Source organism: Echeneis naucrates, chromosome 3 (genome assembly GCF_900963305.1).
Source record: "Echeneis naucrates chromosome 3, fEcheNa1.1, whole genome shotgun sequence".
Taxonomy (NCBI): Eukaryota; Metazoa; Chordata; class Actinopteri; order Carangiformes; family Echeneidae; genus Echeneis; species Echeneis naucrates.
In genome coordinates this window covers 2,384,463-2,397,473 of record NC_042513.1, presented here as the reverse complement: position 1 = coordinate 2,397,473, position 13,011 = coordinate 2,384,463, and the positions used below count along the sequence as shown (strand labels likewise).

The 13,011-nt window shown below is 40.4% G+C and overlaps 1 protein-coding gene across 2 annotated transcripts in view; it reads left to right on the top strand.

Annotated features, from left to right (window-relative positions):
• Positions 1-2,194: 2,194 nt before the first annotated feature.
• Positions 2,195-13,011, top strand: part of LOC115041386 (heterogeneous nuclear ribonucleoprotein C) — a 29,244-nt gene continuing 18,427 nt past the window's right edge. Inside the window, exons 1-2 of one of the 2 annotated variants that reach the window (XM_029498799.1) lie at positions 2,195-2,340; positions 7,233-7,308. In XM_029498799.1, coding sequence (XP_029354659.1) covers positions 2,319-2,340; positions 7,233-7,308 — 98 coding nt within the window. In that variant the 5' untranslated portion in view covers positions 2,195-2,318. Of the gene's footprint in view, positions 2,341-2,654; positions 2,727-7,232; positions 7,309-13,011 lie in introns of those variants that run through there. The other variant, XM_029498800.1, reaches the window with a different exon arrangement.

Genomic DNA, 13,011 nt, shown 5'->3' with positions numbered 1-13,011 from the left:
GCTGTACCCAACTCCCCTACTAAATCAGTGTGTGCTCGAGCTGTGCCCCACTTCAGATGCTACATCTTTCAGGAGAAGCTCCTTTTGGCCACTGTGGACTGTGAGGGCTGAACTGAAATGAGATGGTCAGGCCTACAGAGTATTTTTGCTCTGTATCACCAGCTGAGCCCGTCCTTAACCGTTGCAGCTCCCGTCACCAAGCAACCTTGACAGCGTTAATAAATGTTTGTAGTTTTGTTTTTTTGTTTTTTTTTTTAATCAAATAATTTAAGTTTCACGGAGTTGGAGTTGTAACGTTAGCTCTACCTAATATTTATATTTATACATCTGACTTTCTGGTTCTCTGCCCCTGTTGTTTGCTGCCATATTTTTATAACTGGCACTGAAGGAATTCTGGAATAGGTTGAGCCATACAGAAGGCATTGGAGATATAATTTCCCACATAGTGATGGCTGAATTTTTCATCCACATTCAAAGGAGCATTTAAAATGAGGAAGCCTAGTTGTGCTGCTGTGATACAATCAGTCATTGCATGCAGCCTCTGAAGGATGCGTAGCTGAACTGGGATATAGCTTTGGAAATGAGCTTTAATTGGGATAAACTGGGCATCCTCTTGTTGCCTGTATCCAGCTCTCATAACAACACATTCACATTCACGTTCTGCTGTGACACTAATGGCGTAATCTGCATTTCTTGATGCTATTATGGTCTATAAAATCCTACATATTATTTTTTTATTTTAAAACATATGGATGCTTTCTGTAGCATTCAAGTATATTGCACTATTGAGCAACAAATGTCACTGTTTTATTGGCAACATTCTCCGTTGTCACTGATGAATTTTGACATCACCAGCTGTTGCCTAAGATGTTTCCTAAAATGATACAGTTTGAATTGTTTTTGCAGCACCACACAGTACATCCACACACTCACCCTCCTCATTCAGCCGTCGCCAAATGCAAATTGAGCCAAGGCGAGAAGGCTTTACCCACACATGGCAGTGGCAGCGCATTCTGAGCGTTGGAAGGGAATACCTGTGCAATGTATTAATGTATTTTGTAATGCATGTTACACTATGTTCATCTGGTACTACATCTGACACGTGGAAACAAAAACAAATCCTGGATGTAATTGCTTGCATCAACATTAAAATTACAAAGCTTTTATATTATGGCAAAAAGTAAACATTACTCTTGGCAATATACATTTCTGACCTTATACTGATAGTCCAGAGCTAATTTAGCTTCTTGTCACACCACTGGGATCACACAGTTACACAACAGTTAACATCTTAGTAATGCAATTGTGCCTGGGTTAAGTGTACTGTGAAAAGAGGTAATAATCATTTCAGAGGTGACTAAGATTAAAGTTTGGCTGGCAGCCAGTCTTACCTTGTCTTGGTTGTTAAAGAAGCTAATTAAACCCACATGAAAGCCTCTCCTAGGGTGCCAGAGAGATTAAACACCCTCAGGTACATTCTCTTTTCAACTGCTGCACAAAAAATGGGACAACAATTACACAAAATGCACTGTTTACATGCAAAGAGTTGATTCTGCTTTCAGATGTAGTCATAAACAAAAATAATGCTAAAATAATGCTTTGGCTTGATTCTGACTAATTCACTGTGGTTCCGGCTCAGGGCAAAGATGAAGCTAGAACACTGGATATAGCTCTTTCATGGTTTATCGAGTAATCTTTGAATGCTTGTCAATAATCTATCATCTCCTGTATCATGTAATCATACAGTGGAGGACAAGCTTTTAGAGTGAGCTACATAATTGATGATCCTCATGTCATGTCATTTTAACACGTTAAGCCCTATTCAATTTTCCCATCATACTGCTACTGTGTGTGTTTATCCCATTTCTTTGTGTAGAGAGTGAAATATGAAGCAACCCTCTGCTCTTTGAGATGTGCATTAAGATACAATCACAATCAGGCACACTATCCCTGGCAGCTCCCTCTGCGCCTGGCTGCAGTCTGGGAGCCCTGAGCTCGAGCCAAGCCACTGACTGACTGTTGCTGAGGGGAAACCAGCTCTGAGCGCATTCTGTCTCCCTGCCAGCTTTCCCGCTGATGGAACAGTCCAGTACTCCCCTGCCCACCCCTGCCAGCGGACGGGACTTGGTACATCCCATCGGTTCCCCTTTAGCTGGTTTGTCACTGAGTCAGTAGTATCGCAGCAGTCAGATCATCAGCAGCGCGCTTCACACAGCCACAGAGTGAGGACGTGAAAGGAGAGAGCTGCAGGAAAGAAGCACACAAATCTTTGGCTTGTCACTCTTCTCACTGCCTGCTGTTTGTTTGGCATCCCTGATATGACCCTGTTCACCCCAAGATGTGAGTATACCAGGTTTATCCTTTTGTGTGTGTGTGTGTGTGTGTGTGTGCGCGCGCGCGCGCGTTTTAGTGGAGTTGCATGCAGCAGTGTGTATATTTGTAAATCCACTAAAACAGACAAAGACTATATATATATACTTTGTCTGCCTTTTGTCCATCTGAAAGCGCCTCGCTCTCAGCTCATCTCTTCACTTCACACTGAATCCAGCTTCCTTTGCACTTTTGCCTCATTGCTGTTTGCTGTGGTTTTCTCCACATCGCCACAGTGATCCCATCCAGACTGTGCTTTGGAAAGAAGTCTGTGGAGGTAGAAAGGAAAGGGAAGCAGGGCTTTAGGATGTAAACATTGTGCAGCATAAAGGGACGTTTCTGACAACTTCAGCATGGTAAGGTGCATCTCATCAAAGCTCATCCTGAGCTCTCGGATTGGCAAGGTCAGCTCTCTCTCTCTCTCTCTGTGTCACTGGCTCTCTCAATGAGAAAAAAATGGCTGGTAAAACAGAAACTGCCATAAGCTTCATTATGTTGTGATCCTGGTTCATGGCGATGGATCACAGTTTCTCCTATTTACTTTCAGCTGCAGATTAAATAAATCATTATAATTCCTGGATTTTACCTGCCATATAGGCAAACTGGCTGCATCTTCTCACAACTTCCACACTAGTTCAGAAACGGCTCCCTGCCCATAAAGCTACACGTTCACTGATGGAAAAAAAAAAGGCTTCAATAGAGATCAATTCAGAGTGGGAGACCTGACTGTGTGTTATCGCTATCTGCTTTTCTGTAATGTGAGATCTCTTACAGCACAGGTGTATTCCCTGAACTGTGATACAGCTTTCCCTTTTTCTCTTTTTTGTTTCACATCCGCCTTTCATGTCCTATTAATCCATGTCGTATGCTGACAATGATGTCTGTGATTACATTGCATTGGACTCCATGTTGAAACAAAAGCTTCATGGTTGCTGTTGGGACTCAGTCCGACCCGAGGTCAGTTGCAGTGCAGGAAATGTAAAAGACGCAGCATGACAGCGAGCAGAGAGGAGGCATGCACAATGCAGGCTTTACATAAAAAATAACAAACAGAAAACAAACTAAAAATGTGTCCGTATTCATTTGGAAACAAGGATAGCCACTTTCCTGATCTATAAAATGCAGCATGGGATGCAGTGTATACATAATTAATTATCAAAAGTTAAAATGGTTTTGCCCAATCAGCTAAAAGCTAAAACTAATAATTCAGCAATTTAATCTCCAATTAGATTGAAGAAAATTTCATTAATGACAAGAGATGTTCAATATGATACATTATTTCCTTAGACTCAAACAAGATCAACAAGAAATTTTCCCTGAGCTGGTAGGAAATTTTGCGTGTGATGTCAAAGTGAGCAGTTTAAGAAAGGCAGTGAAAGTTTAAGGTTTTTGTATACAAATTAAATTCCCAGACATTATTCTAGTCTAATTTCTTATTCACAATATTATTCATTAGCATTTTTGTTGTGGAAATATGGTGGCTTGTTTTGTGTGTGTGTGTGTGTGTGTGCATGCGTGTGCATGTGTGTGAAATTGTGCGTGTGGTAATCCTGTCTGCTGAAATGAGTCTGTGAAGATAAAATAAATGCAGAGCAAAAATTCCCCTGATGCACAGATTCCATCACTGTCTGTGCGTTTTAGAGTTTTACAGCTATGTACATGTCATTGAAGTATACTTTAGAAGCATACATTTCAATACATAATTGACTGATAGAAAAGTAGGCTTTTATGTGTATGTGTGTAGGCAAAAGCACAAGTTAACACGTAGTACTTTTCCTGCAGCTGGTAAAAGAGGTTAGCTTTTCCTAGTTGCTGCTGTGTAATTTTGTCTCAAGGTATTGTGATTAAGCAAGCTCTCTCTTTGGCTCGGCATGAGGTGACAGTCTGGAACTCAGCCCAACATTCATTGATACAAAGCACAGTGACAGACTGTAGACTGTGGCAGAGACTGGGGCTTTATCACTCACTGTGGTTCATCATGTGTGACCTTGGTGTGTCCTCCAGTGACCTTTGCTCTATTTTACAAACATGCGCTAAACATGCTTAGCTTCTTTTAGTTGGGGTTGTCTTGTGCTTTTCCCTTATTCAGCTTGTCCACAGTGAAAATTGTGACTCATTGTACAATGTTGATATGACGAAGAATCACATTTCTCTGCAATATGTACAATCTTTGTTTTTGATCAATCCATTCTGTATTAATGAAAAGGAAAACAAAACAAACAATTTTTGCTGTAATTTAAAAGATAAAAAGAATACATGAAAAAGGGAACTTAAGGAGAAAAACGTCAGATATATTATCTTTACCACTTTACTTTAATACCCTTATCTTGCTGCTTATGAAAATAGTGAGAAATAGTGAGCAACACCATAGTTAAAAACATTTTACATAGACATATTTTTATCATTTTTGAAAAATAATGTGCATCAAAAAAACACAAATATCCTTATCTGTATAAAACAGGTTGATCATGTTTTTTGCCATTATTAATTATTTGTACATGCTTAGAATAGGAGGGGTTAATTCAAAGTATTACTGGTATGAGTAGCTGTAAGGGCTAAATGTAGAAATAAAAAGGAATCAGCTATCATCAGTACTGTAGTTGATTGATGTGTCTTCACTCAAGATCAAAAGATTAATCAATGTTGCATAAACTTAACAGTACTATTAAAAAGTTCTGAGTTGGCTATAAAGGATGTAGGTAAAAATTTTAAAAAAGGGAAATCGATTGTATTACTTACAATTAAAAAATTCTAATTCATATATTTAATAAAATTATGCTGCACATTTGCTGAGGTGTGTGTGGTTATGTATGTAGAATCTAATTCAAGCATACAGGACTTTGTTTACCGAACAGCGGTGTGATTGCCCCCTGAAGTGTTGCTCCTGTAGAGCAAGACAACTGTGCTCAGCAGCATCCCTTCCTCTCTTCCTGTTTAATAGTTTAATCGTGCAGTCAATCACACATTTATCTTGTTGCATGGTAAAATATCATAAAACGCACTTTTCCTTCCTCCTGCCACATCCATATCAGTACATGACTCATTTCTGATGATGCTCATTATTCTTGACATGAAGTGCCAAACATTTATCTTCTTAGTGGAGAAGATTTAGTCAGTGTCATGTAACAAAACATACATCCATCCATCCATCTTCATCCGTTTATCCGGGGTCAGGTCATGGGTGTCACAAAACAGCACTGCCTATATAATGTTGGACTGAGGTGGGCAATGTCACATGAAACCAGTTATCAGAGTAAGTTAATGGTAACATTTGTGATTCCACCTGAAATTCAGTCATTGCTGGTCTTAGAGGTTCTATTAAAACCTCCATAAAGCTGTCAGACTGTTTGGGTCAAGGGAAATAAAATACCAGTATTATTCAATTTTTGTGTGTGTGACCAAAATGCTTTATCGGTTTACTTTTTTCCCTCCCCAGGGCGGAGGCATTACTCATAAAAATCAAACCGAAGCATTGTGTTGAAATTGCATACAATTATCTAGTCTACCTTTTGGGAGGATCAAAAGGTTTATGGTTTAATGCCCTGATGATGCTGAAGTGTCCTTGGGGATGATACTGAACCCCAAAATAGCCTCTAATGTCTGTTGGGAGTGTAAATTGTAGATGTGTTGTTGTATATGTCGTAGAAAGTGCTGTGTGAATGTGGCTTCCATTGTAAAGCACTTTAAGTGGTCTATAAGGCTGGAAAAGCACGCTGTAAGTGCAGTCCATACACCATTTATACAGTCACAATGTCCAAAGAACAAATTGGCCGTTCTCAGTTTTTTTGCACAAATCTGACATGGGGACCATTTAAAACCTGCAGTTACGGGGGGTGGACGAAAATTATGGATGAATTGGAACTCCCTGTGTTTAGATGGCAATGCATTAAATTATGTAAATTTTTACATTTGACTTTTGTCTATTACTTAATGGAGATGGGTTTCTAGCAGTGCAGGTGTGTAAGGCTGAGGCCAGCAATAATTAGTCGAATGTGTCAGTAGTGAGGTTGAGATTGCCACCAGAGAAGCCATCCAGCTGGTCACAGTTTGAGTGTAAACTGTCAGAAAATAATTTTTGTTTCTGCGGTAGGAAGTAAAGGTACATACATGTGTTTGAATTTCTTTTCCCACACTCACACCCTTACTTAATTAATTGCAGCTTCCAGCCATTTGACAGCCACACTGTGTGAGTGTACGTGCAGCTGGCCCAGTCACGCTCCATTCACTACCCATCTGTCTGTGTCAGACCAGCCTCTTCTGTCCTCTCCTGTCGTCTCCTAGACACCCCCCACCACCTCCTATTTTTACTCCCACCTTTATTCTATTACTGTTTTTCTTTTCTCTGTTGAGTCAAAGTAAAACAACCACAACATGAGTCGCTGGAATATCCTGTGGCCAAGATGGCGAATGGTTAACTGTCTGTGTTTATGCAGGAGTTTGTAGGAAAAACATACAGTGAAAAAAATTTCGTTCTGCCCATGAAACTCTAAAGCAGCATCAGGTCTCTGATCTAGGCATGAAAATCCGAGACAAAAATGAAAGCAAACAGCTGGCTCGGAGAGGCAAAATAATACATGGAGAGTGACAGAGGCTGTTTGTTGTTCTCTCCATCTTCTGTCAGTCATAACCAGCCCTTTGGTCATCATCATGTAAAAAGATGACAGGTCAGGTCAATTTTGTTCAAATAAATCAGATATTTGAGTCTTGGATAAACATCTACAACAAGAGACAATCCATACGGTTCACAGGTCAGGCAATCATCAGGCATTCTTTCTCTGCCCATGCTTTGCACCCCAGCTGTGTTGTGAGTTGATGTTCTCTTCTGTATCACTACAAAGTTAATTGGTTGCTCTTCCATGCAGACATGAGCATGAGTGGAGAGCTGAAGTCCAGTCGCTCCAGGGCAGCGAGCAAGAGGGCCAGCAACACCATTTATGGGTGAGTATGAACCTCCAACCCCCGCCGCCTCATCACACAAACACACACGCTGTCCCACCCCCACCCCTGAGAGATAATCATGTGCTCTTTTATTTGCTGCAGCCCTTTATCAGCAACTCAATGGATGCACCTCAGTGTTGCAATCAATGCTGCATTATTCGTTATGAGCTTTATTCTAGCTGTGTATGTAAGCTGCTATTGATTTTAGCCAGAGGTGCTGTCTCCATCAGTCAATGTTTTAATCTAGCTGTTGCTGTAGTGCACACATATGATTGGAGCTGATTACTGTTTATTGCTGGTAGTAGTCAATACAGTGCCATGGAGCTACTCTAACATTTATTGTGTGCTTAGATAGGAAGGCAGAGGAAAAGATGACAGTGTGCGGAGTTGTTCAAATCCATTTATGACATCATTACTCTTTCCTCCAACTGTCTCCTTGAACCGCAGCCTGTACTCCTACAGCTCTGTAGGCTTTAGCTTGTCTAATGAGCATAAAGAACAGAAAATACCCTGTGTAAAGGTGGAGCAGATACTCATTTCCTAGCTCATATCCAGCTGATTTTGACAGTGTATTTCCTCTTGTATGTCCTCTGGAAGTCCAAATGTTGTCCTTCACACAGAGCACACACTGAAAACAAAGGAAAAAGCATGAAGGACCGACAGTACATCAAAATATGCATATAAAATTTGGGAATATTCATTGGGTTCCTGCGAACGTGTTGCATTATAGGCAGAAGAATTACAATGGAATTTCTGTTAATGGCTTCATCCATACAGTGCAGAATGTTTTTTGCTGACAGTGGAGCTGGTGAGAGGAGAGAGCCTGACATTAAAGCAGCTGAGAAAAACAGAATAGATAAAATTGAAATAGTTTCCTGGACATTTGCCCTGCAGGACATCAAAATATATAACATATTTGGAATAAAAACAAGAATAGGATATAAATTAGTTGCAATACAATAAATCAAACCGTCTGTCCAAAGCATAATCTGCTAATTTCTTTGTTATCACAGATTTCTGCATTACTGGAACTCAGTCTGATTTCCAACATAATAACCACTGATGCTGTTCCATTTCATGCCTCTTGGTTTGTTCATAGAATCATAGAGTCAAATGCTCGGTAGATAGATAGATAATATTGCAGTGTGAAAGATCATACATATTTGTCCCTGCTTTGTCCTTCATACGAGTCAATTTTGCTCTCTGCCTTTGCTCCCTCTTCCTCCGCTACCGCCGACCATGTCTGCCTCACCTTACACCCCCAAACACTATTTACCTATGCCACCGTGTAGTTATTCAACAGTGTGCATCCATGCATTAATGAGGTTAGTCATTCACGCAGACACACATACACTGTTACGGCCCTAGTGCCGAGGTGCGTGTGTTAGTGCGGCTGCTGTGCTTCCGCCCGGATACAGGTGCTTCGCATTCACCTGAGCAGCGGCTGGAGGATAAAATGGAAAGAGAGGCAGCATTTGGGGCTAGTGTGCCACTGTGTGTCAGTCGGGGTGTGTGGTCTCCTCAGTGTGTGTCGGCACTAACATTACATTTCTGTCCCTTTCTGTGGAAAGATGTGTTTTGTTACTGACCTGTGGTTGTTGTTCAGTTTGTGTATTTATGGGACATCCTGGTGAGACCAGTGATTTTTGGTTTATTTGGTTTCATTTTTCTATAATAAAAGCTTTAACTATTAAGCTGAGCAAATGAGGCTCCAATGTTCTTTTTGTTGTATTCGGTATTATTTTCATCCCAGCTTTTCTTATATTTCCTAACCTCTCCTCCATACCATGGGACAAACTGGCACACACACACAACATGGACGCATTATGACTAACTACAGATGGAACTCATCTGAGGTATCACACTTAAAGTAGCTTGAGTCTGCAAAATTATTCTCCAATGGCAATGACTTCATGCAGCTATAACAGAATTTTTTTAATACAATAGCAATGTATACAAAAGCATACTCAAAAAAATAATACTGAAAGGGCCTTGTCTCCAAGTGATAATTTGGAGAAAGATAATTTTGCATCTGTGACTGAAAAAGTTCTTTATTGCAAGGTTAAGGCAGACCAAGTTGGCAATTTCAGATTTATAGACCCATTTAGTCAGCTAAAGCACACTATGCCCTTCCCTGTATATTAGATTTGTAGGAAACGTGAGAGAAATAAATTAGCAGACAAAACCGATCTACTTGTTCATTTCCCAGAAACGGAAACAACAAGCTTAAGTTGCAAATGTAAATCACTGTAAAACAGCTACCAAAAATCTCTCTGTCCAGGCTCCAATAATCCCGTTCTATGCTGCTGGCAGCAGCTTGCTCCATCTCTTCTCTCCTCCCTCTGTTCTCACAGAGCTGGCAAACAAACACTACTGCCTGTGGCCTAGATTACTTTGTGAACAAAATTTCTAACCCATGTCTAAGAAGTTAAAGCAATGTAATCTACTGATGCAACGCAATGTGTGTTGCCAGCATTTTCACCATTATTATTGCTAGAAAGTCTGATTGTCAAGCTCAAAAAAAATTGAATTTCTAATTTCTAACTACAGTTAAAGCCTGAAAAAAGCTTCTTATTGCATATGTCAAAATTATTCAAAGTAATTTCTCAGCTCATGAAACCAGGCATCTTCCCACCAACACTCACACATTTCCCCTGAATATTCACCCCGGACCAACTCTGACAACATAAGGGTTTTGTCATTGTTTGTCATCTGTGCTGCCCGACTGTCACAGCTCCCCTGCAGCTCGGTGAACCACAGCTGTGGTAGGAGAGAAGGGCTAGGGAAAGTGACAAACGTTTCACAGCCCAGATGCTGCTGCTGTGGCCTCTGCTTGCTCCAGTGCACCACTACAAAAGCTTACTGTGCTGTGTGGCCTGGATGGGGAGGCTCAGGTGCCAGAGGAAGGATCTCAGAAGTGTATGTCTGACTAAGTGTCTGTGCAATGCAGTCATTTAACAGACATGATATATAGCAGGGCAAAACACTTCTATGGCGAGGTAGTTCTTTTGTGCCTGCTTATCTTTTGTCTCTCCAGCCATTTGCTCACACAGATTAGCCAGACCAGTATTGACACATTAACCATAGCTCCACAATCCATCACTTTAGTTCAAGACCTATCATTATAACAGGACTTATTTCTTCTTTCCAGCTTCATACTTTTTTTTAGTCCATGAGTTCCTCCCTGTAGAAATGTTGAGGTTATTAAATTGCTCATTTTATTAATATTTTGCATCTTGACAGAGAGCAGAAGGAGCTATGCAGAGAGGGAGGACAAGCCTTAAATCAGAGACAGAGGTCATGAGCATCTGGTCTGTCTTTTGTTTTTCTTCTTTTTGCTTATTTTTTCTATAGACTTACTTCTTTTAATATTCACTCTCAATTGTTTTAATTATCAGTGGGGATATCCATAGAGGAGGTTGAGTTAGGACAGAAATGTTGAGCCTCAGTTATCGAGACTCAGAAAAGCTGATGGTGGCAGGAGAGGTGGAGGCCTCTGGCAAGAATGAGTCAGTGTCATCAAAAAAAGGTTGGATTAGGGCAAGAAGAAAAGATGATCATCCCAGATTTTTTTTTAAACCCTTGTGATTTGGAAGAGTGGAAAAAGACAAATAGTGAAACCTGTCAGGGGTATCAACATTCATCTCCATTTTCAACTTTGACTTCTCATGCTTAGATGTGAAGCAAGGCCGACACCACGTTAAACATGATTACTGAAAAGTGATCATCTGACTTTATCAATCTCTCATCTGTTACCACCAAAACTAGTAGACCTGAATTATCCTTCTTTTAGCTACAGAATGTCAGATTGCAGAATAGATGTGTAAAGATGCAGCTTTGTCTTTTACCAAGACTGTATTTTCAGTCACATTGTCCTCCATCCTATTTGCTCCCATGCAAGGCTTGTTACTTACTTTGACAGACTGTATGTTTTATCTAGCCTTAGGCACAGCTGGCTGACCTCTGTAAACCCACCACAAGCAGAGAAAAAGCAAAAGGGCAAATGGAGGCAATCTACAGTAAAGAAAGCAATGTTGAAGTTCATCCTTTTTTTCTGAACAACCTCAGTCTGTTCCACATATTTCTAATTGTCACAACACAGCCGGCCCCCAGCTGTTATGACACCCACACAGTTAAATCTGCTCACACTCCATGATTATTAGTATTTTTATTTTTTTGGGGGGGGGTAATTTTTTGTATAAAGATTATTTTACATATGGACAAATATTTATTAACATTCATGTATTCATGTTCATTTACTTATTTCTATCTATTTATGTGTGTTGCCAGAAAAATATAACTATTCTGCACATAAACAATTAATAAACAAAAATCTAAAATAATTTAATCATAGTGCTTGATTTACCTCCAACCGCTCACCCTTTCCCAGCGTGGATGCCAGGCTATGATGTTGATTGATTATTTGGTTCGAGTTCATGACTATAGACCCAGCCATTTTTTCTTTCCTTTACAAGGCAGGTGTCATATCTTGGAAATAAAAATGAAATAAAGCCCACCGCAGCTTTAGCCTAGTTTATTCTGTGCATTTATTGTAGATTTTAAAGCACTTTATTTGTTCAATATTCACTCACTTCTAGATTTTAATTGTATGGAATGGTGATCTAAATGAAAATGCTCCTGCACAGGGAAAAAGATTAGTATGTTCTAAGTACATTAGATGAGTTAACAGCAGTTGAACCCCGACGGCATTCTGATTTAGGTTGCTGAATCAATCAATATGTCATTCCAGTAACCAAAGCCAACAATCTGACATTCCCAATCCCCTTTCACGTACTGAGGGGCCAGTATGAGAAAAAGTACTCAAAAGTCAAACTTGTCTCTTGAGCACTCTCCAACCTCTCTCCACGATGACAGACTTTTCACAGTGCCTTTGAGCATCACCATTTGAAACAGCTACACAACAAACAGTTCCCTTTTAACATATTCACATGACACTGTGCTTATGTTCTAGTTTGTTTGAAGCTTGCTGTACCCGTCAACCTTTGTAGTGCCCTCATACACTTTCTCTTGTCTGAGTAAGTGAATGAGGGACCCCGAACAACAAGTATATCACCAAGGAGCTGCTTTTTGTTTTTTTGGGTTTTTTGAGCCATGTACAAAATCAGCCTTTTAAGTTTTCGCTAAAACCTGTTCTGTCGTCCTCTGTCACTTCTGCATCAACTTTAAGGTGGAACTGCTATTTTGTCCAGCTTTTCCCTCTGTCCTTTGTTGGCTCTCTCTGCACAGATGACCAGACATTGTGTTGTCTGCAGTCCATTCCTATGAGAGATGACAGGGGCTGTGCTGTAGGTAAAGGTCAGTGCAGTCAGAGGTGGATGTACTGCTGGGGAAAAGGTCATTTTGTGCAGAGCAGGGAAGGGAGAGCACCTGCTGGCCTTTGGGGGCCACTGCTAAAGCCTCTGAGATCGTAGAGAACTAGTGAAGATAGAGATGGGTGGATAGAAAGAGAGCAATGAAGAAAGGGAGAAGGTGACATCTTAGCTGTAGCTGTGACATGATTTTCTGTAGTGATAAGGTCATGAGCCAACAGTGGTGACAGCAGTAGCTCAGGGCACCATAACACGAATGACCACAACTAAGATTTTTTATATTTTCCCAGTAATGTCAGTGTGTGTGTGTGTGTGTGTGCGCTACTTTATATTCTGTGGCACAGTATATTACCAACCTAGATGAGTTATCTCT